This window comes from Mustela lutreola, chromosome 3 (assembly GCF_030435805.1).
Source record: "Mustela lutreola isolate mMusLut2 chromosome 3, mMusLut2.pri, whole genome shotgun sequence".
NCBI classification, from domain to species: Eukaryota; Metazoa; Chordata; class Mammalia; order Carnivora; family Mustelidae; genus Mustela; species Mustela lutreola.
In genome coordinates this window covers 49,042,397-49,067,351 of record NC_081292.1, presented here as the reverse complement: position 1 = coordinate 49,067,351, position 24,955 = coordinate 49,042,397, and the positions used below count along the sequence as shown (strand labels likewise).

Below are 24,955 nucleotides of genomic sequence, written 5' to 3'. Positions count from 1 at the left end.
TATATACTTCTCAGATACTATCTGAGGGGCACCTGGTGGCTCAGTCTGCTGAGCATCTGCCTTTGGCTCAGGTCATGATCCTGGGGTCCTGGAATAGAGCCCTGCATCAGGCACCCTGCTCAGTAGGGAGCCTGCTTTTTCCCTCTGCCCCTCGCCCTCCGCTCTCAAATAAATAAATAAATAAAATCTTCTAAATACATGCATATATATGTACATAGAAAAAAAAACCCACTCTGCCAGTTCCTACAGTATCTTCCTTATTGTCTTTGCTGCTCACTCAGAATATCTGTCCTTCCAGATGTAACTTAAAGTTCATGAATATAGTACATATTCCAAGTCCAGAAAATTCAAAGCATAAATGTTATTTTTGTGCGACTTATTGCTGAAAGGATTTCTAAATCACTGTATGAGTTAATGGCACAGAGAAGAAGTGTTTGCAAGGGAGCTGAGATGGGGCAAGTAGGAGAACTCTCTAGGCTTGCCTTGTCCCTCGAATAAGCTGTGTAACAAGATCAATGACACAAATTGACTTACAGTTCTCTGAAACTGGGAGGGTGGGGGAGAACTTCAGTTGGTGGTGAAATAGGAAAGAGCATTTTGTTTTGAGGGAATATTCAGACAAAGAGATGATAAAGGGAAACATACGATACACTTGGGACCAGCAAGTAGTTATTTGACTCTCATGTAGCTCCCTTGAAAGATCTTAGGGTAGAGGAGGCTGAAATGGTGAAGGGTTTCATTTTAATGTCATGTGGGAGAGCTCTGATAGGTGGGATGACATGATTGCATCTACATTTGTGTTCAGCAACCAGATAACGGCTGGAAGGTTAAAGACCTGTAAGAATCGAGTTACAGCCCTGAACTTGGGCAGGTGCTAAGGGGCAGATTGCTAGGTGTACAGTGAGCACTCAGTAGCTTCTTAACCAGAAAAAGAGAGAGGGTAGCCAGATTGATAACTGGGACTTTTCAGTCTTTGGCCCCTTTTTTAGATAGTTCTCAGAAATCATATAGTGGTAGAATGGAAGGCAATTTAGCCCCCAAAAAGCAGGTTACATATTCAAAATTTTAAAGATATGTTCTGCCTCTGATTTTTAAATTATATGAGTGAAGTATTAACTAAATACTTACCAGTTTCTGTTTAATTTTTATTAATGCTTGTTTTGTTTGTGGCAGTTGGGAAAGAAGAGTTGATGATCGTGGCAGAGTTTATTATGTGGATCATAACACCAGAACAACAACCTGGCAGCGGCCTACCATGGAGTCTGTTCGAAACTTTGAGCAGTGGCAGTCTCAGCGGAACCAATTGCAAGGAGCTATGCAACAGTTCAACCAGAGATACCTCTATTCGGTAATAGCAGATTGTAAGATGTCCATACAGCTCTTTCCTCCAGGCATTTGCTCTTTTCTACTTTGGTGATTTTTAAATGTTATAGACTGCACTGCAAGGTATTTTTTTATTTACTCTTTAATAAATAATTCTGATATACATACATACTAAGTTTTTTTTTAAATTCTGGTTTACTAGCAATATTACAGCTTTTGTCTTTTTTAAGTGGTAGTTTGTAAGTGAAATTTCTTAATCAAACAATATGGCTTTACTAATTCCCAGTTCTTTGCCTTTAATTATAATCATTTTGTTTGCTCCTGATTTTATTTAAGACCAGTCTTGCCCTTTTCCAGCTGTTCTGATTCCCATTCCACATTGTCAGAAACAACTTAATGTGTTTGACCTACCAGAGATATTCCTGGGATTGGAGATAGTGTTGTCCAAAATATCTAAGCTATTTGAAAATTTGACCTATTGATCATCCATTTATTGCCAAAGCAAACATCCACAAGAAGACTTGGGGTAAAGGGAAATCTTCATTAAACAGGTTTGATCACAGGAAGTGGAAAATATAAATTTTAAGTACCAGACAACTCTAGAGAGTGTTTTGAGGCAACTTGAAAACCTGAAACATAGAGGCTAGCAAATAGGGAGGAAATAGGAAAGACACAAAAAGAAAACTTAAATAACTCTTTTCCATTATCTTGCCTCAGGCTGGCTCTTTCAGCTCCATTTTCTTCACTGATTAAATAATAAGTTCTCATTTGCAGGTTGACCCATTCTCCTGGTGATCTATAGCCAGCAGAGAGGGAGGGGGCCAACCCAGCTTACATAGCATTTCCTGCTGCCACCAGCTGGTTCTTTGGTAATTTGTACAGAAATCTGTAGTAAGATTTCACTGTTGCTGTATGTAGTAAACAAGAAATTAGGTACTGTGTGCTTTTGTTCTGGGTCATCTTAGCTGTATATATGAAAGCCTCGCAGAAACAGGGCAGAATCGGGTCATAGGGATGTAGTAGAAGTGTGTTCTGCAGAGAACATCCTTAAATGGGTTGAGGTGTAATTATCTAAGTATAGCACAAGTCTGGGATGAAAGTCCCGGCTAATGCATACATCAGCTCAGTAATGTCACCTGTTAACCCAATTCTTTGTGCATCATTACCATGCTTCATGGGCTTCATTCCCCACCGTACAAAAGAAGATGGGGAAAAGGGAGTGAGAAGGGCAGATGGCTTTTATCTTGCAAGCCCTGCCTTTTTACTTGTAAAGGGGTGTCCTTACCAGGGACTTCAACCAGTACTCCCGACTAGACTTGGTCATTCTGCCAACTCAACTGTGAGGAAGGCTGGGAGTGGAATATTAGACGGACACATTGCTGTCTCGAACAAAACAGTGATTTGAGTGTCATGGACGGAGGTGTGGGAAGTGGATATTAGGTAAAATTAGCATCTATTAAAAGGTTATAAAATATTATGTATAACTGTCATTAAGATGTAATTTTTCAGGTGATGATTTTTACATTTGTCGTTCTTTTAAATTGATAGTGCAATGTTTATATTTTCTTCTGAATATATTTCTGGGCAATAATATATGTAGGCATGAATGTTTATTTATGAATATATAAAAGATACTAATACTAAGATAAAAGTTTACAAAGATGATACTGGATTTTAATGTTGATTTTATTAATAGGTGTGTCTTAAAGGGAACTGTGATTATTGTTGTAATTTTAAACAAGTAATATTTTTCATTTAAACACCATAATTTTCTATATGCTCTTCTCACTTCACTCCCAACAAGTTATTATAGAAGGGCTAAACAAATTAAAAATTAATTATTAGATTGAAATCTAATTAAATTAAAATGTTTAAAGAATTAAAATATTAATCTCAGTATATTATTTCTAAATCATCCTAGAAAAATTAATGATTTTATCAACTGATGGGCCCCTCTTAACTCATGACATTTTTAAATGTACTTTGTATCTTGAAATCACTGTATTTACATTCCTTTATTATATTTTTTAGAAAATTACTATAAAATATTGTTCTACAAAGTATTTAGTTTATCTCTGCTTTTATATTAATGTTTTTATTTTTCCCTCCAACCATTTCTCCAATCAGGCTTCAATGTTAGCTGCAGAAAATGACCCATATGGGCCTTTGCCACCAGGCTGGGGTAAGCTGATATGTTGTTGATAAAAATGTCTGAAGGTATATTTAGTAAAGAGTGATTAAATGCTCTGCTCACTCTATTTTTTAGAAAAAAGAGTGGATTCAACCGACAGGGTTTACTTTGTGAATCATAACACAAAAACAACCCAGTGGGAAGATCCCAGAACTCAAGGGTATGTGCGTACTAAGCCCTTCACTAAGTCATCTTACATAGATCTATGGATAAAATCAAGTAAATCTTGATTCTAATGTTTTTAGTACCTAGAAGATACTCACCTTCTGACTGTAATGTTATCTTTTAGCTTACAGAATGAAGAACCTCTGCCAGAAGGCTGGGAAATTAGGTATACTCGGGAAGGTGTTAGGTACTTTGTTGATCATAATACAAGAACTACAACATTCAAAGATCCTCGCAATGGGAAATCATCTGTGTAAGTGAAAACCTGAAGTCTTAAATGCTATTTAATGAGGACATAAAAATTTAGCTTCAAATGCTCACTTCTGCAGCACATATACTAAAAATTTAGCCTCAAGTTTAGCAACAGATTGTACTTTGTGGATCAAGAAAACCTATGTAAGTAATAGCCTGGTATACCCATTTTTGCTTTACATTACTAGAGAAGGAATTTGTAGCACGTAATGTGTTAATAGTAACGCTAGCAAATATTTCTCTCGTGATTGCTATGTGCAGCATAGTACTCTACGAGTGTTGTATAAACTACTCATTTTATCTCCCAACGACCCCTTGAGAGAGATACTATTATTTTCCCTTTTTCAGTGCCGAAACTGAGACTTATGGAGCATAACTAACTTGTGCAAAACCAGACAGAAGGGAATGGAGCTGGTTTCAGACCAAGGCAGTCTGTTCACAGAGTCTGTGCTCTTAACTGCATATTATGGTACTACAATTCATAAAGGAATGAGATGTTAACACATTTGAATTTTCCAGATAAAAATATGTTAAAATAGAGCTCACCTTCATCCTTAAACTCTTAAGTGTGATATCTTTGCATCACAAAGAAAATAGAAGCAACCATAAAAGGGTTTTTTTGTTTTTTGTTTGTTTTGCTTATTCCTACTGTCACATCTGCCCACCTCCCAGCATCTGTTTTCCTTTTTGATCCTGTAGATGAACTGTCAATGTTCCTATCAAAGACCAGTCCCTTTGCTGGCACTCTGGATATTTCCCCCTTCTTTCCCATTTAATTGCTCCAGCAGTTACCATCTTGCTATCCTCCATCATCAGTTTTTCTTCTACTGAATTAAATCTCATCAACTGGTATTTCTCCTAGATGAAAAAACAAATAAAAACACAACATTTTACCTTCTAAATTAATTCTTTGAAAATTCTTATTATTACTGGCCTTTAAAGAAAAAGTACCTGAAAGCATTATTTCTACATTGCTGTTTCTAATTTCTCTTTCAAACAGACTATAAGGAAGTTCCACTGACCCTGAATTTGTTAAGGACACCAGTGATCTCCATCACCATTGTTAATTGTTTATTCAGGGGTTGGTTGTGTTCCTGTCTCATTTAATTTAGGAGCATTTGACACAATACATTTCTAGCTACCTCAGCTTGAGAGTATGTCCAGAATCCACGTAGGTCTTACCATATCCACTGCCACCACATGGTCAGCTGGAGTGGTGCCTCTGTCTGTCTGCTTTCTATCACACCTCTTACAGTGTAATTCTTAAAGCAACAGGATTGACTTTTTTTTTTCTCCCTCTATTGAGTATAAAGTCATTCCTTCACACAAAAACTTCTCAGTGATTTCCCATCTCGGAGTGAAAAGGAGAGTCCTCACAGTGGCCTCCACAGCCTTATAGAATGTGACCTGTTACCGCTTCAATTTCATCTCTGTTTTCTCCCCTCATTCACTCTCCTTCAGCTTCACGGGCCCCCTAGCTATACTTCAAGCACCTGGGCTTTTACCTCTGGGTCGTAGCTTTTATTCTGCTCTTTCCCCAAATATGTACATGACATAATACCTTTCCTGTTTTTGCTCAAATATTAATTTGCCCGTGAACTCAGCACTGTTCACCATTTCAGAAATTTAAACTTCTCACTGTACCACTCCATGTCTTTTTTACACTGCCTTTCTGTTTCTCTCTCCCTTCTCTCTCCCTTCCCCCTCCTCCTCTTTGAGGAGCAGGAGTGATAAAACATTTACTCCCTTCTGGGGTGCCTGGGTGGCTTAGAGGGTTGAGCTTCTGCCTTCGGCTCTGGTCATGGTCTCGGGGTCCTGGGATTGAGCCCTGCGTCAGGCTCTCTGTTTAGCCAGGAGCCTGGTTCCCTCCCCTCTCTATGCCTGCCTCTCTGCCTGCTTGTTACCTCTTTGTGTCAAATAAATAAAATCTTAAAAAAAAAAAAAATTATCCTCTTCTAACACACTGCATATATAGTTTACTTCTTTATTTTGTATCTTGTCTGTCCCCTTCACTGGTATATTAACTCCATAAAAACAGGTTTTGTTACCTATTTTATTAACAAATAACACTCTCATTGGCTAGAAGAATGTCAGGTAATACTATATATTTCACAGATATTTGTTCAGTAAATTCACTTGAACCTAACAACATAAGAGAACATTTTCCATCCATTCCAAAATGTTCCCTAAGATCATGAAAGGTCTTTGTGCTTGTATCTTAGGTTCTCCCTCAAAAGGCAGAATACCCAGGCCTTCTCAATGTGAATTGAACCTGCCCCCCCATACCACCCACTCTGCCTCTTCCCTCAGCGATCAGTTGAGCTGTGTGACCTGGATGTCACTTGTTCTTAGAAATTACTTTTGCTTTGCATACATGTCAGCAGTGTTTCTTTCAATTTGAGGTTAGGTATAAGTTATGATAGAATTTCCTTTCTTGTTCTTTTCTACCTAGAGCTTCTGTCCTCCTTAGTTTTAAGTATTATCAGAGTTTTTTTGTTTTTTTTTTAATAGTCAGTAATAAACTTAATATTTCGTTTAACTGACTTCTTTACAAAAGACCCATACATGCATGCAATCTTGCTCTTTGTGTGTGTCCGAGCTGCACAAGCCTCTTGGCCCACCAAATGTTATCTGCTGTCCCAGCAAGTAACTTTCCTGTGGTCATTTCTAGGACTCTGGTATACTCCAGTTTCATACTGAATATTATATATCCAATTTTATTTCAGATTAATATATGTTTGTTTGTTTTTTTCCTTTAGAACTAAAGGTGGTCCACAGATTGCTTATGAACGCAGCTTTAGATGGAAACTTGCCCACTTCCGTTATTTGTGCCAGGTACTACAGTGGTAAATAAATCTTATGTTCATAACCATTTAGTCTTATCTTTATACTTACCTTTACTGTACCATACATGATATCATGGTATTATTTTTGTTTTTAGTCTAATGCACTACCCAGTCATGTAAAGATCAATGTATCCAGACAGACACTATTTGAAGATTCCTTCCAACAGGTAAGGAAGATTTTATCAGAAGAAACAATTATATTCTATATATATAAAGGGAGTTAGGGTTTAGAAATTTTAAACCATGACTGCCACTTACTGAGTGTCCCTAATAATAATAGTCATAATAAACCCCATCATGTAGCAACTGATTGCCATGTGTTTGGCACTGGCATCTTACGAGTATCATTTCATTTAATTTATCCTCACAACATTCCTTTGAGATAACGGGTACCATTAAGTCCATTTTAAATGAAGCTTAAAAGGCTTCTGGAACAAGTTGACACATTCTGACAGTTACTTTTCTACGACTTCATTAACTCAAACTTAAGTCTTGATAATACTACCAAATTAAAATTAAATCAGTATCCCTTCAGTAATCCTAATGTTCATTGTCCTCCTATAGGTTTCAGTTTAAAGATTTTCAGTTTAAAGATTAGGATCCCAGAGAGACCTCGTTTGAGCCACACTAGTTAAGATGGGAGTCCCTGCTCACCTCCCTCATAGTCCCATTCTAGCCCTAGCCCTTTATGTATTCTTTTCAGTAACACACAGCACCACGTGACCCATTTTGTCTCCCTTACTAGAGCTCCCATGGGAACACCAGCTACTTCATTTATTGCTGTTATGCTCAGTATCTAGAATAGTGCCTTGCACATAGCAGGTTTTCAGTAAACATTTGGTGAATGAATTAAATCTAATGTTTCTGCCTTTCCTGAATGATCTGCAGAATATTTACAGATTAAAAATCAAAATATTATTAGTTCTTTTTTTCTGATGTTGTGGAGAATTTTCTAAAGTCTCTCATTCTCCCCCCCCCCCCCCATACACACACTAAGTATTACAGTGATGAACTGAAAGTCCCTGTGTATACAGGTACACAGCGATTTTTACATAAACAAGCCAAAATGTAATAGCGGCACTCAAAAATTAGAGATGTTCAAATCCTAACTTTACTAGCTGTTGGAATTTGGGCAAGATACGTAATACAGCTGTTATCAAAACTTTTTTGGTTTGAGTTTTAATAAATTCCTAGCTTGTTATAAGCTGTTTGAGCTTTCTTGTAGTAAGTGTATATCATCCAGATTCATGAAAGATTTTATTTTGCTTTGTTCTTTGGTGTGGGGAGAAGCAGGGTCTGTTTGACAAGCGTGACTGCCTATGAGGCGAAGTCCTGCTGGTGAGCTCTGCTGTCTCCCAGACATGGCGGTCTTGGCTTTGGTTTTGACATGTGTGGTAGAAGTAATTGTTATCCAGAAGTAAAGCCTGTTTGCTAGAATCCTACTGTAAGCTTTTAAGGATTATGAAAATTGGGTTTACGTATTGTATAAATCCTTTGCTTTAGCTGAGTTCCTTTAGTACTGAGAAATGGAATAGTGGTATAAGCAGGGCCCAAAACAAGCTCTTTTGCTTTTCATCAAATGTTGAAAAATTTGCAAATCACTTTTTACAAGATTTTGGTAAAATTTGAGGAGCAACAGGGGAAGGAATATTTTATAAACTTAAATGCTTTCTGTGTCACTCTTTCTTGCCACTAACCCAAAGTAGAACTACCATTTGATAGTAGAAGAGGGGAAAGAGATTTTAGAAGGTGAATCACAGAAAGCTTAATAGAGTAAGGTATAATATATCTACTAGTTCATGGAACACATCAGCTGATCCCCAGTTGAAGGCATTGTTGTATGAGATAAGGAACTGTGTAATTTTGGAAATGCAGATGAAATTTAAATTGAATTGTTTTGGAAGAAGCTTATGCTGTATATGAGTGTTTTAAGTATCCATGTTTTTGTTTTTAATTAGATTATGGCATTAAAACCCTATGACTTGAGAAGGCGATTATATGTAATATTTAGAGGAGAAGAAGGACTTGATTATGGTGGTCTAGCAAGGTAAAATAAAAAACACACATCTGCTTTGAAATAAGTATGTCTCCATTGTATGCAATGGATGTATTCTTGAAAACATACATTTTTTCAGTAGCAATCCAAAGTTATTTTTAAAAAACAAAAAATATTAGTGCAATTCTAGAGGTAAGCATTACTATAACTGGTGTGGTTATCCTATACATTTTCTGTGCATTTATAAAAATTTGTATGTATGTGTAGTATAATACATATTTGCTGGTTTTTTAAAACAGAATTGATGATACAATATGCACAATATAGCAACTTCATTTTATTGTTTTGTATTTCATGGACATCTTTTCATATCTTATATGGAGCTAGTAATACTACTCCTTTATTTAATGGTGCTACTATTTCTCTGTGTAATATTACATTTTATGTAGATACCGTAATTAATGGATCAGCATACATAAGGTTGTTTCTGAATTTTTACTATGTAACAATGTTTTATGTTTCTGTTTTAATCCAGTCTGAGTCTTTGAGAATAGTTTTTCACATTCATTAAAAACATTCATTGTTAACAGTAGAAAATGTGAAGCAATATGAGTGGGAAATCCTTTTAATTTTTAATTTTTTTAATGAATAACTATAAAAATTTTTGCTTTGCCCAAATATAATTTGACAACAATTTGTTTTTTAGCAGAACACCCTCATTAAACCTTTTAAAAGTATTAAACCTTTTCACAGGAACAGATCTTTTTAAACTAGTATTTCAGAGGTGTACAGAATTACAAACTCACAATTTCTGTATAGCGGGCAAAAAGAGATAAATGGGAGCATATTTGTGGAATTATCAGAGTTGGTTAATTAGCATATTTTCTTCTCTAGTCCATTATTAAGCTTTTTCAGAAAAGAAACACTACCTATCATATCACATCTATTGTGATTTATCTCATTTTCAGGAATATTCAGATATTAAAAAGATCTACCTTAGCAATGAAATACGGTTTTATTTTTTACAGTGTCTGACTTTGTAACATTTGTATGTTTGTCTGTACTTAGAGTCACCTCAGCTGTTTGGGTTTAGTTTCATGTTTTGAGGGTTTTAATGCATACATTCAGTTACTCAGTAACATGATTTTCTTATTCCTGAATTCTTAAATTTGATTCATGTTTCCATGTTTTGATTTATTCAGGAGTTCACAAGGGTGATACACTCCTTTAGTTTTGCATGTTTGAAAATGTGTTTTCAGTTGCTTTTGTATATAAACAGCTTCACTAGATACAAATTTCTTATGCAGCAGTAGTTTCTCCACCACTTCCCTGTCTTCTAGCATTGAATGTTACAGCAGGTGAAGTAGAAGGCCAGCCCCTTGTAGGAAACTTTTTTTTACCCCCTTTGGATGCCCACACAGTCCTTTTCCTTGAAGTTTGTTAATTTCATTGTTGATTGTTTTATATCTTTTCTTAGGAACATATTAAGATCTTTCTTAAGGGAAATTTTCTTCTATTATGTCTTTGAATATTTTTTCTGTTCCATTTGTTCCATTTTTCTTCAGGAACATCAATCATGGGTATGTGGAATCTTCTTTGTCAGTCTTACATGTCTGTCATCTTTTCTCTGATTATTTTTATCTTTCTTTTCAGTTTTGTTTTGATTTTCTCAAACCTGTCCTCATGTCACTGTATGCAGTACTGCCCTACATTTTGTTGCTTCTAATGTGATTTTTCTTCATTAGTGGCTTTACTGTTTTCTTCATTTTCTTCTCTAGGCTCTGCTACCTCATCTGTTGTCTCATAATTTTTTTTAACCTCTACTATCTCTAGTTTATTTGGGAGTACAGTAAAGGATATGCTGAAAGTGAACTCTTCCACTTCTTGTTATAATTTTTCTTTATTTTCTTTCAATGTCAGGGTATATAGGTCAGATACCAAGTACAGGCTTTCTTCTTTTGAATATATTCAGTTTTCTCTGGGCTGCTGTTTGCTAAAAGTGATCTGCAGCAACTAGAAAATTTATTTCTAGTTTTTCATTTTGTTTTTGTTTTTGCATCTGAACCAATTATCACAGATCTGTCAGTCCTTTCCCCTGGGGGCCTGTTTTAACCTGAGCCTTGTCACAGTGTGAAGTCACTTGGTTCAACTACTACTTTGGGACTGGATTTAGTTTTGTGAATTGGTGTTTATCATTTCTTACTTGATTTTGTTTAGGAAAAGATTCTCGTCTCTACCAGTCAGGCAGTTTCTGAGATGGTATTTTTAAAGCTTTAGAAAAACTTTTGTGAATGGGCTTCCAGGCCAGATTTAGCCTGCCTAATAATGGCACCCATTGTGATTTTAAATTTTTTCCCATTATTTGACAGCATTAAAGAAAATCACTAGATTATGCTTAAGAATCAAGATTTCTGGCTTCTCTTTAAAAACCCTAGACCCACGTTCCCACCTTCTCACATGGCATCAGTTGGCTGAATCTGCATAGCTGATTCAGTTCTGTGGGATAGATACACTTTTTCACTCTGCACACCACGGCACTGTCATCTAAGGGTGGTGATTATCTGCCTAGAAAGAATTTTTCCTTAATGGGGGGGATTGTGGCTAAGTAGAGAATGTGAAGCCCATACAGAGAAAGAAGCCATGTGTACTGATCACTATAAGCATTTGAGCTTGGAACCCTGCTTAGAAGAAATTATTATTGAAAGTCTTGCAGATTGGGTTTATTTTGTGATATGAATTATTAATCTTTTATCTAGTTAGATTTCATTATTAGACTTTGCTAAATAAGGGGAAATAGGTGGTGATACGTTACAGAATGCTTATCACATTTAAAGATGCCATGTTTTTAGTTTTAGTTCCATTTGTAATTTGTTGGCAATAAAACTAAAACTGCTGCATAGCCGCAGTACTGTGTATGTCAGTATCAGCAGCAGATACTTAACTAAAACCAATCTAGGTAGATCCTAGAATGCCTATGAGTTAAGGATACAAAAATGTATATGAACACATGACTTTTGCTTTTGAGGAGCTTTTAGTCTAGTTGATGGGCAGGTCATGTGCAGGAAAATGAATAATATTGTGATTGTTATCACAGTACCACAAAGCGTTCAGTGATTGATACAAACAAATATGATGAAAGTGGGATGAGTCTCAGTTGGACTGAAAGCAAGTGGGACCTACCGAGGCTGAGTTGACACTGAGGAGACATACCCAAACAAAAGTGTGGCAGAGAAATAAGCCTGTTACCTGTGAGTAGCACCAAGTTTGTAGTTGGGCATCATAGGAACTGCAGGTAACTGAGCAGAGGGCCAGATCTTAGAAGGACTTAATTGGAGGGCTAAGGAATTGGTCAGCAGAGTTATGAAAGGCTGTTGAGCAGAGAGATGATATGTGTATGGGTGTATCTAAGATTTGTTTTTAAATTCATGTATGTATGAATGCTAAAAAATAATACTATTTTCTTTTAGAGAATGGTTTTTCTTGCTTTCACATGAAGTTTTGAACCCCATGTATTGCTTATTTGAGTATGCTGGCAAGAACAACTATTGTCTTCAAATAAATCCAGCATCAACCATTAACCCAGACCATCTTTCATACTTCTGTTTTATTGGTCGCTTTATTGCTATGGTAAGTTCTTATTTTCTTCTACTTATTTCAGAAGTATTTTGGAGAGGACTTAATGATGCATGTTATCCTTGGTTATGTGTATTCACATATTTTGTTACCAAGGAAGTTTGCCTAGAAAGGAGAGTACCGTATTTTTGGTGTACCTGTATGAAATCAAGATTATGAATATAAGGATTATCAATGCAGCCACTTAGTCTTTAAAAGTCCTTTCATTTTATAAATTAAAGTTTAATTACGGTGTGACTACTTCTGAATAAAAAGAAAATCTGAGTTGTATTAAAAATTGCACTTGACTGATGTTTTGGGAGTTCTTTTTTTTTTTTTTTTAAGATTTTATTTATTTATTTGACAGAGAGAGAGATTACAAGTAGGCAGAGAGGCAGACAGAGAGAGAGAGGAGGGGAAGCAGGCTCCCTGCTGAGCAGAAAGCCCGATGTGGCAAACCCCACATGGTTCGATCCCAGGACCCTAGGCTCATGACCTGAGCCGAAGGCAGAGGCTTAACCCACTGAGCCACCCAGGCGCCCCATGTTTTGGGAGTTCTTAGAGCTTTGCAGAAACTCTTGTGGGACTCTTGTCTTTTCAGAAATGTTGTATTTATTTGTACTTTCTGTCTATTCACTTAGCAAATATTTATTAAGCATCGACTATGGTATCATTGTATGACAGAGATGAGACCATGATAAAAAGACACAGTCCCTGCTCTCAGGGATCTAAATTCTATCAGAGGGAAACAGAATAACACACAAGTATGTGCTGAGGGAGAAGGAATGCTGCTTTTCTATATGGCATGATTAGAGGTGGACTCTTGGGGGGGTAACACATGAACAGAAACTGAAAGCAAGGGATTGAATGATGCATATATCTTGGAGAGTAATATTCTAGACATAAAGGAACAGGGGAAAAAAAGGTTCCAATGTGGAATTACATATTTCTTTTTGTTTTTTTAAAAGACTTTATTTATTTATTTGACAGCACAGGTAGGCAGAGTGGCAGGCAGAGGGAGAGGGAGAAGGAGGGTCTCTGCTGAGCAGGGAGCCTGATGTGGGACTTGATCCCAGGACTCTGGGATCATGACCTGAGCTGAAGGCAGTCGCTTAATGACTGAGAATTATAGTTTTGATTGAAAAATGGCATGTGTGGAGCAGAGTATATGAGAGAGAATTTGGTGGGAGATGGGGTTGAAAGATAACTGTGTGAGACTTCTGGAAATTCACAAAAGGGTTTTGAGCAGGGAATGTCATGAGACTAAAACATTTACATGCAGATAATGATAAGTAAGAAGAAAGAATTTGATGAAGTCAAAGGGATAGGGAATATGGGAGCAATGACAGTGAGTAGGAGAGATGAAGAGATCTGTGCACACATAGAAGTATGAGGTAATAGAGTGTATAGATTCAGATGCTAGTAGTGAGCAGATGTGGTGGAACACAAAAATTCTCTTCTGGTGGCTTCTGTTTCCTCAATGATACAGAAAGCAAGATCATTAGCTCAGAGTGAGGAGTAGGGAAAAGTATTTGAGGAATAATAGTCCCCCGGGAGAGAGAGTACAGTGGGGAAGTACAGCTAATCAGGCAGCACTAAGTTCCTGCTGGAGGTTGTTGGTCAGGAACTAGTCAGCATGGTTGTGTTTGCATTTCTCGCATGTTCCAATACCCAGGCATAGGCATGCAGTAGGTTAAGGGTTGTGTTTACCTGGGCTTTGGATTTTGCCAGAATTTCTTTGAGGAGAGGCTGGGTTTGAAGGTGTACACTGGAGTAATTTTAGTGATTTGATGATGGAATCAAAACTGAATAAGGAGAGAATAACTTTGTTGAGAAGCTGAGAAATAGTGATAAGGTTGCATGTATTGTTTAGATCCAAGGGGGATCAGAAGTTACAAATATCACTACAAAAGGTAGTAAGCTAGGAAATTAGGTGATGGTTAAAATTGTGTTTGTGAAAGAATGCCATTATTGCTAGTAACAGTATCTGATGTTAAAAATGTTTAGCTAAGAGCACTAAGGTTACAGAAAGGACTAAAAAGGGTATTAAGCAAATCATCATTGTAGATATTGAAATGTCTAAAATTATGATGGTGGTGTAGAAGAACATAGCATTGAGGGCGTAATAAGGAGAAACTCCGAGATCTAGGGTTGATGGCAGCAAAGTGGGTGCAGGGAAGTGGCCATGAGCCACTCAAGGACATATGAAGCTATGAACTTTAAGATGGGCAGATTTGGGGAGAAGGAATTAGTAATGAGCAACACCTGCCCTACTTCCAGGCCTGTTGACGTGAGGGGGATGGGAAAGAAACAGCACCCCTGTGGGAGGACTTGGGATGGAAGCAAAGTCTTCAGAAAAAGGCTAGATGTTGTTAAATCAAGATGCTAAAGTATCTACAGGGAAGGAGTTGGGGGCGGATTTTGTTAATGATGGATCACGAGCTTTAGAAGGCAAGCATAAGAGATGGTTTTGGGAGTTAGGGAGGTGTGAGAAATGGAATTGGATATTGAGATGGATGGGCAGTTGGTGGTGAAAGTCGGGGTGTGAGGAGGGGGTCTGGTGCTTTTTGTGTTGGCTGTTGTGAGCAGGAGGAAGGCAGATGGGTTCGGTCTTGCCAGGTGCATGCACAGGAGCCCTGAGGCTCCATCTGTATTTCTGCATCCATTTAGGCCAATTTAATTTATAAAACATACTAGAAAGAGTGGGGTTTTGGTACTGTTGTTTGACCATTCTCGTTGACAGTTATTGGTAGGACATGATAGAGTTAAGTGTTTGAAGTCATGTAACTGTAATTTGTGTGTCATACTTAGCATTTTGCATAATATTTTGGTTTTCATGATTTATCCTGGTTACTTTTATTAAGTGCTTATTTTGCTTGTGAAGCCTCATGATTTCTGTTATTGTGCTCTGAATAAGAAAAATACTGTTTTATAAATTTTTAAGCAAAATTTTTTATTTCTCTTGGCAGGCACTTTTTCATGGGAAGTTTATTGATACTGGTTTCTCTTTACCATTCTACAAACGTATGCTAAGTAAAAAACTGACTATTAAGGATTTGGAATCTATTGATACTGAATTTTACAACTCCCTTATCTGGATAAGGTTTGAAGATTTATCTTTCAATAAGACATTTTCTTGGAGCCAATTTAGATACCATGTTAATTAGTTGATATACATTTGTATCACCCAGAGATAACAACATTGAAGAATGTGGCTTAGAAATGTACTTTTCTGTTGACATGGAAATTTTGGGAAAGGTTACTTCGCATGACCTGAAGTTAGGAGGTTCCAATATCCTGGTGACTGAGGAGAACAAAGATGAATATATCGGGTAAGGTGATACACCTGATTGACCTTAATCTCTAGAGCTTCTGGAGTATGTCAGAACTAACTCCTCTATCTGTGCCTTTAATTTGACCCCATGTTCACTCCTCTGGGAAGCTGTTGCACATTCATTCCTCCTTCCATTTATCCTTTTTTGTCACTTGCTCTCTACTCTGACAGGACTCAAAAATTCAAATGTACTAAAATAACTTCTTTGCCTTATTTAAGTTCTTCTCGACAGTATTAGTGTTCTTGAAATAAGACACTTTTTCACTTCTGCTTGCTCTAAACATTCTGACCTTTGTCCAGATCAAAATTTATGGAACTTTAGGACTAAAAAGGGCTTTGCAAAGACTGTGCAGTTTCTTTATTTCTAAATGAAGCACCCAGGGTGCTCTGTCAGGTAGTAGCGAAGCCCATTCCGCAGCCAGCCTGTGCCCAGCACGCTGATGCTCAGTTCCACTTCCAGCTCACTTTTCCTCTTTAACTTAGTCTTTTCACAGTACCTGCCACAGCCTCTATCTTGAAACTCTCTGTTCCCTTGAATTCCATGATCCTGCACCATATGGATTTTCTTCACGTACTGTGTAATGATGGTTATCTAAATCTCCATTTCCTAAATGTGCTCTAATATAAGAGTGACCAAAAACTAACCACAACCAAGATGGGATGATCAGAATAGTTTCTGGAAGGCTTATTCTGGTATCTTTGTGGAGGACAAACTGGGAGGGATAAATGAATGAATGGAAGGAAGTACTCAGAGATCAGAACACGGAGGCTCTTTCATTCTCCTAGAAATTGAGTATCGTAGGCCTGAAACAAGACACTGTAGAGATGAAAGTGAGGGAATGGAGTTTTGAGGATATTATAGAAATAAAATAGTTCAGATTCGATAACCAATTACATGTAGTGGGGAAAATACCAGCATATGATGTATTTAGGGTTTCTGGATTGGTTAATAGTTGGCATGTTTTAGCAGGATATTCAAGGAGAAAGGACTTTAATATCTGAGGAGGAAAGCAGGATTTGGGAATTTAAGAATTATTGGCTTTTCTATGATAGTTAAAACTTAGGTAATTGAGTATAACATCTTCAAGTAGTAAATAGTGAGAAAAGAAGGCAGAGATCTCAGTGATAAACATTTCTGGAATAGTGAAACCAGTAAAGAAAACAAAGGAGTAGCCAAAGTTAGATCAGATCAGGAATGGTAATACTGACCAGGGAAGAACTACATGAGACTTGGGAATGCTGATGCCCAGTGTGCAGGAAGTTCACATGCAGTAGGAATAATTTTGAAGAGGGCATCTCGACAATTTAGAACTCTTTGGTGACATTTATGAAGAAAGTTGTTTGTTTTTCCCCCTGGTAAAGATGATGAAAGTCCCAGACCATTACAGTGGTTTAAAATTTGGGTGAACCGGAGGTTGTAAGTGGAGGCAGTGACATATAGAGTACTCTCTTAATTGGAGTGGTGGTAAAGAGAGGAAGAGAATAATTAAAAAGAAATACTGGGTTGAAGGAAGGGTTTTGGAAAATAATAGTCTGAGCACCCATGTGGGTAAATGGGAAGAGGGTAGGATGGTAGAGTTGAGGGCATGGGCAAAAGAGGACGAGTACTTGATGAACAACAGTTGTGGAGGCGGCAAGGATGAAAGGTTTGCCTTAATAGAGAAGGTGATCCAAGAAGCAGAGGAATGTGGATAAGTTGCCTTTCTTTTATCTGCTGGTATGGCTGGCTTCTCCTCATCAGTAGCCTGTGCTGTTCCTCTCAGGGACCTCCAGACCCATTTACTGTCAGTGAAAGGCCCCTTGTGGGGGTTCTGCATTGCCATACAGATTCTCTTCCTTATTGCTTCATTACATTTCCCTCCTCGACCTCTGCTTTTTATGTCTTCTCAGAATGTTTTATTTTCATCTTCTTTTTTCTGTTCTGTTAGGAAATCTTCATGTTTTCTCTAATAAAATGAGCATGTAGAGAACCAGTTCTCCAGCTTCAAACCTTCTCAAGTCTTCTTGGTGATGGAAAGAGAACCCGTTGAATGACTGTAGCCTTTCCCTTACTGTGTCAGCACACAATATTTGGGATTATTTGTTTATACATGTACAGGAAAGAAGTGCTCAAATGTGGCTGTTTCACTGACAAATAAAAAACTTCCTATTTTGAAGAGCATCCTTTTTAGCTACTGATGTGCTGGAACTGATTTCCTCATGGGGAAGCATGTGTTAACTCTTAAAACTACTTACATATACAAAAAATATATATATATATATATTTGGAAAAAGAGAAGGAATTTAAGAAGTACTTTGTGTTTCTAAGCTTTCACCTCACATGACAAATTATTTTTAAATAACATTTTTATTTTCAGTTTAATGACAGAGTGGCGTTTTTCTCGAGGAGTGCAGGAACAGACCAAAGCTTTCCTTGATGGTTTCAATGAAGTCGTCCCTCTTCAATGGCTGCAGTACTTTGATGAGAAAGAATTAGAGGTGAAGCTTTTTTATTATGCTATTTAGGAAATGTTACTAGGAGGATGAACTGTTCTTGTGCTTCTACAGGAGGATGTCCACACATTTTTAAATGATGTGGCATAGTCTTGAATCCTCTTATTCATGCCAGTGTTCAGGGGGTTTGAAATCCTAGCATGGGGTGATGGTCTTAAGTTCTCTGAATCATAATGATGTCATAGGTACAAAAACACTAATCAGTGCCTGTTGTTAGGGAGCCTGAAGAGTGTTATCTTATTAATAACTTGAGGAACTTACTGAAATTCTGGTTTTCTGATGAGTTGCCCCAAAGATTGTTTCTTTAGGTCATAAGTTCTTAGTGGTCTTAATTGTGTTTAGACTTTTTAGAAGTATATCAGAAACTCTTTTCTGGGGGATGGGAGAGAGTAAGATACACATAACAGAATTTACCATTTTGAACATTTCTAAGTGTACAATTATGTAATATTAAGATTACTCACATTATTGTGCAGCCAATCTCAAGGATTTTCATTTTGCAAAACTGCCACTCTATATCCATTAAGCAACTCCCCTTTTCTCCTTCCCTGGCCCCACCATTCTACTTACTGTGAGTTTTACTACTGTTGAGAATCTGTAAGTGATCTCGTGCAGTATTCATCTTACTGTAACTGGCTCATTTCACTTAATGGCATCATAGTTTATTCATACTGTAGCATGTGTAAGACTTTCTTTCCTTTTTAGGGCTGAGTAATATTCCATTATATGTATATACCACATTTTGTTTATCTACTCATCAGTCACTGAATATTTGGTTTGCATCTACCTTTTGGTTATTGTGAGTAATACTACTATGAACATGGATATTTTACATATCTCTTAGAGACTGTTCTCAGTTGTTTGGGGATCATAAAGTAATTCTGTATTTATTCTAGGAACTACCCCTGTTTCCCGTGGTGGCTATACCATATATTGCATTCTTACCAAAAGTGTGCAAGGATTCCAATTTTTGCACATCTTTGCCCACACTTGTTATTTTCTGCTTTGCTTTGTTACAGTAGCCAACCCTCATGGATGTAAGGTGATAACCCCATTGTGGTTTTGATTCGTATTTCTCTAATGATTAGTTATGGTGAATTCTTTAAGTCTTCTTTTGCCATATAGATTAGAACATAGGCAGGGCCGTTAGGGTATTCCTTGGTATTCTCTGACTCCTTTGGATGCAATATCTTAACTTTAGCCATCTTCAGTTCTCTGTTAAGAAACTTGGTTTGTTCATATACTCAAATGGGCATATGAAAAATTAGCATTACATATTATATACAGTAATACTATATAGAAACTAGCCTTCTGGAAACCGGCAAGTACATGAAAATCAGGACTCTGAGACTGGATGATAATGTAGACTCTATAAATCTGGTTAATGAACGTCTCTTTCTTTTAATAGCTTGACTGTAAGATTAGCAGAAACACATCAGAAGAATAAAATGGAAGATATTTTTTAGAGTACTATTCATCTTTTTTTAATCACAGAATTAAGAATCTGAAGAAAATAATTTTTGTCTTCAAAATGCATACACCTAAAAATATTCCATACACCCATTAAAAGCTCTTATTTTAGAGGCCCACCTAGTTAAAGAGCAACCATCATGGCCAGAGTCCAATATTAGAGCACAGATGAAACTAAGACAGTAGACGTAAAAGGATATAAATAGGCACATACTTTTATTTTTTATTTATTTATTTATTTTTTGATTTCTTTTTTTTAAGATTTTATTTATTTACTTGAGAGAGAGACAGTGAGAGAGAGCATGAACGAGGAGAAGGTCAGAGAGAGAAGCAGACTCCCCATGGAGCTGGGAGCCCGATGCGGGACTCGATCCCGGGACTCCAGGATCATGACCTGAGCCGAAGGCAGTCGTCCAACCAACTGAGCCACCCAGGCGTCCCGGCACATACTTTTAGATAGCCTTTGGTAGAGTTTACAGTTGTCTCACACATAACCCTGGAAAATAGTTGGGCCATATGATAGTTTACTTTTACACATAAAGAAACTAAAGCTCTTGTAGGTTACTGATCTGGCGTTAGCTCATAGTACAGAGCTGTGAGAAAATACGGATGGATGTTTTTGTTGTTTTGCTTATGTTGATTGTTATTCCTAGTCTGTTGCTCTTTTACAAATTCCAGTCATCATCTTTCTTAACCATGAAAAATATCACAGTAATGGGCATGCATATCATTATTCCAAATAATGGTTATCATAGTTTTGGCTCTTTATAAGTTAAAATCTGTTTAAACTGAGAAGATGTAACAATCATTCTTTGTAAAATCTCTCATCATACTAGGACTACTAGAAGATAACTTTCTCAGTTTGTTAAAGGGCATCAACAAAAAAAGATACACCCTGACATCACTCTAATTGGTGACACTGTGACTATTTCATATTGAGGTTGGGAAGAGGGCAGCCTAACCTCATCCTTTATATTCCCCATTGTACCAGATGGCCCGGCCAGTGCAGTGAGACAATAGTAGAAATAAAAAGCATAGAGACTGGAAAGGAGTAAAAAAGTGGCTTTTATTCATGGATGATAACATGATTGTCAACCTAGAAAATCCTAACGAACCTACCAAAAAAAAAAAAAAAAAAAAAACCCAAAAAACAAACAAAACCACCTACTAGAAATAACAGTGAGTTTAGCAAGAGTACAGAGTAGAAGGCCAGTAATTTAAAAATCAAGTCTATCTTCTGTGTACCAGCAACACTTGGAAATTGAAATCTTAAAGTTTTATGTAATAAAGTATCCAAAAAATAAACAAGTTTAAACGAGCATGCAAGAGCTCTCTACCTAAAAACACAAAACTTTGCTCAGAAAAATTAAAAATGACTTTAATAATGAAGAAATACATCATGTTATGTACTATAAGACTCAATATTATGAAATGTCATTTCTCTCCAAATTGATCTGTATGTTCAGTGCAATCCCAGTCAGCATCCTGGAAGAATTTTTTGTAATAATTGACAGGCTGATTCTAAAATTACAAGGAAATATGAAGGTGTTAGATAAGCTGATTTTTTTTTTTTTTAATTTGTCAGAGAAAGGGCGTACACAGATAGCGGGAGCAGCAGACAGAGAAGCAGGCTCCCTGTTGAGCATGGATTCTCAATGCAGCACTCAGTCCCAGAACCCTGGGATCATGACTTGAGTGGAAGGGAGACGCTTAACCAACTGAGCCACTCAGGCATTCCACAATTAATTTTGAAAAAGGACAGACTTGGGGGATTTCACTAACTGAATTTAAAAATTGTTATTAAGCCACAGTATTTGAGATAATGTATTTTTGAAAGGATACACAAATACACAGTGGAATGCTAAGAGAATCCAGAAACAGACCCACATATATATTTATCATATGTGGGTGTATGATTTTCAACACAAATGCTAATATTTTTTAGTGGAGAAAGAGAAAATCTTTTAAACAAATGCTTCTGGATCAATTAGCTGTCCATATATTGGAAAATTCACCTTGACGCCCAGTTTTAGCCCATGGAAGAAAGACTAATTCTTTCTAAAGATAGATTTATCTATTTATTTATTTATTTGACAAACCGAGAGAGAGACACACACACACACAGAGAGGAAACACTAGCAGGGGAAGTGGGAGAGGGAGAAGCAGGCTTCCCGCTGAGCACGCAGCTCAGTTCAGGGTTCCATCCCAAGATCCCGGGATCGTGACCTGAGTCAAAGGCAGATGCCTAACGACTGAGCCACCCACTCGCCCCAGAAAGATTAATTTAAAACATAAATGTAAATATGAAAGCTGAAAAAAAAAGAGAAAAATCTTAGTATGGGCAGAAGTTTCTTGGGAAGAACACAAAACAATTAGCCACACATTATATTACATATATTATTACATTAAATATTGAGAGGAATTAAGTATTAGATTTCATTACAAATTAGTTATTTCATATAACTTATTTTTATATATTTCATATATAATATGTATCATATATAATTATATTTTAGATTTAAATATTTTATTGTATGTAAACATTTTGTAAATAATATATTCATTATATTACTATATATTTCATGTATATATTATATGAAAAACTCAGTTAAAAGATAAAAATTTTCTGGACTGGTCAAAGACTCATTTCACAAAGGAAGCAATGATTGCAAGTAAACATATGAAACATACTCATTTGTTATTGGTGAAATGCCATTTAAAACTAAGTGAAATACCACTTGGGGATGTTGGAAGTTTCATAATGCTAAACATATATATTAGCCTTTTATGCCCTAGAAGTTCTACTGTTAGGTATTTACTCAAGTGAAATAAAACACATAGGGGCACCTGGGTGGCTCAGTGGGTTAAACCTCTGCCTTCAGCTCAGGTCATGATCTCAGGGTCCTGGGATCAAGCCCCGCATCGGGTTCTCTGCTCAGTGGGGAGCCTGCTTCCTCCTTGCTCTCTCTCTCTCTCTGCCTGCCTCTCCACCTACTTGAGATTGAAATAAATAATATCTTAAAAAAAAGAAATAAAACACATATATTCATATGTATGTACATACATATACATACATATACATATATTAGAGCCAAAGATGAAGACGATGTTTTTGACTGCAAAAAGGGACCTAATGGGTACATTCTACATCTTATATCTTGATTGTGGTGGTGGTTAAATAGGTGTATGTATCTGTCAAAATGCATCTAACTCTACTTAAAACACCTGCATATGTTATTGCATATAAATTGTAGCTCAAAGTTAATGAGAAAAGAAATAAGTATCAGACTGTCTCATTATGCTGAAAATAGCTTTCATTCCATATGTAATACACTGGGCTTATTTGAAAATTTTACATAAGACTATTTTATTCCCAAAGCCTGGAAAAATTAATTTTTAACTTTAAATAGAGAAGATAGCATAGATTAAAAAGAAAAAAAGAACCAGATATTTAAGTTTATAACTTAACAATAATTTGGACACCTAATTTGTTTTTTTGTTTTTTTTGGTAAGAGATTTTTTTTTTAGCATAGCTAATGTTTCTCTTGAAGAACAATAACTTTATATGCTTTCAGTCTGAGTTCATAAAGTATACCAAAGAATCCTTACTCTAAATTGCCCTAAATTTTGTTGGACGTGCTTACTGTGATCATTAGTTGTGGGGCACTTGGTTGCACATAATTAGGCATGTGCCTAGGCATTCATTAGAAAGTCAGAGTCATACAGTTATTCTCTTCACTAACTGTGTACTTGATCTGCTGCTGTGCTCATTTCCCAGGTTATGTTGTGTGGCATGCAGGAGGTTGACTTGGCAGATTGGCAGAGAAATACTGTGTATCGACATTATACAAGAAACAGCAAGCAAATCATTTGGTTTTGGCAGGTATTTGCTTTTATCTTTTTGAAACAAAGGATTCAAAGAAAATGTTTTTTCATGAGACAGTGGTTTAAAAAACAGTTCTTTTTTTTTTTTTAAAGATTTGATTTATTTATTTGACAGAGAGAGATCACAAGTAGGCACAGAGGCAGGCAGAGAGAGAGAGAGGCAGGCAGAGAGAGAGCAAGGGGAGGAAGCCGGCTCCCCGCTGAGCAGAGAGCCCGATGCGGGACTCGATCCCAGGACCCTGAGATCATGACCTGAGCCGAAGGCAGTGGCCCAACCCACTGAGCCACCCAGGTGCCCCCCAAAACAGTTCATTTTTAAATTGAAACTGCCTTTGGACAGGGTTTCTAGTCTCTGAATTATAAATCAGAAGTTGAATATGTGAACATTTGTTAAAGGAATTTCCATTGCTTATTTTTTTTTCTCAGTTGGGATAATGAATGACAGAATCTTCTTTAAGTAGTAGTTCAATGGTAATACTTGTAGGTATAGCATATTTTTTCTAATAGTATCAAAGTATTCTATAAATTCTAGTTAATTGTGGAAGTACATGAGGAAGTACGTGGACTCCAGTGTTGGGCTTAAACTTAACGTTGGCCCTGAGATCAAGACTTGAGCTGAGATCAAAAGTGAGATGCTTAACCTGAGTCACCCAGGCCTCCCAGTAGTATGTTTTTTTAATGAGAAAGTCAATGCAGTTACTTGAAGGCAGTAATACGCTAGGGAATTAGAATAATCTAGAGGATAATGCCCAAGAATTACTTCTTTTTTTCTTTCTCTCCCTTACTCCCTTTCTCTTTTGTTGGTATTTTAGCTTAAACTATAATAGGGTGGTCTCATCCGAGTTTTGATACTAATCTTGAAGTACACTTTATTAGATTTTGCATTTTGTGTGTTAAAGAATTTTAAAATCTCTAGGCTAGGGATGATATTCAGAAAAATCTGCTAATTAAGACTCATTAGAGCAATTCAGTGACTGAACTTCAGGTTTATATATGCTAAACTTTCATTTTCAAGTGAAAACTAAGCCTGGGATTTTATTACTAGAGAAAGACTTTTCCAGAAGTGGAATCTTTCGTAAGACACTTCTGCACATTTATCTTATAGATATACTTCAACATATGCAAAATGTCACATACTAGATAGAGTACTTTTTGTGCCATTAATGGTATAGTAACAGAGACTTCAAATATCTAAATGTCCACCGGGAGGGGACTGAGTAAATAAATTATAATATACCTGTTCTATAATTCTGTACCTTGTAATCATTCTTTTACTTTTTTTAATGCAAATTAACAAAAATATTGGAGAATGAGATGTTTCTATACAATTTAAAGGGAAAAGGTGTGTATATAATGTGCCATTATATATTCAAAGTATATGCTAGAAT

The 24,955-nt window shown here is 36.6% G+C and overlaps 2 protein-coding genes across 7 annotated transcripts in view; one reads left to right on the top strand and one right to left on the bottom strand.

Annotated features, from left to right (window-relative positions):
- WWP1 (WW domain containing E3 ubiquitin protein ligase 1) overlaps positions 1-24,955 on the top strand; it is a 147,239-nt gene that overhangs the window by 75,967 nt on the left and 46,317 nt on the right. For all 5 annotated transcript variants that reach the window (XM_059166086.1, XM_059166085.1, XM_059166083.1 and 2 more), the window contains 12 exons: positions 1,174-1,348; positions 3,451-3,505; positions 3,590-3,674; positions 3,804-3,932; positions 6,691-6,766; positions 6,873-6,944; positions 8,736-8,824; positions 12,241-12,400; positions 15,355-15,488; positions 15,577-15,717; positions 18,077-18,197; positions 23,461-23,565. In XM_059166086.1, the coding sequence (XP_059022069.1) occupies positions 1,174-1,348; positions 3,451-3,505; positions 3,590-3,674; positions 3,804-3,932; positions 6,691-6,766; positions 6,873-6,944; positions 8,736-8,824; positions 12,241-12,400; positions 15,355-15,488; positions 15,577-15,717; positions 18,077-18,197; positions 23,461-23,565 (1,342 nt within the window). The remainder of the gene's footprint in view (positions 1-1,173; positions 1,349-3,450; positions 3,506-3,589; positions 3,675-3,803; positions 3,933-6,690; positions 6,767-6,872; positions 6,945-8,735; positions 8,825-12,240; positions 12,401-15,354; positions 15,489-15,576; positions 15,718-18,076; positions 18,198-23,460; positions 23,566-24,955) is intronic.
- The window catches only part of RMDN1 (regulator of microtubule dynamics 1), a 69,802-nt gene continuing 65,575 nt past the window's right edge, over positions 20,729-24,955 (bottom strand). For both annotated transcript variants that reach the window (XR_009351685.1, XR_009351686.1), the window contains exon 13: positions 20,729-21,203. The gene's annotated coding sequence lies outside the window, so the exon portion shown is untranslated. The remainder of the gene's footprint in view (positions 21,204-24,955) is intronic.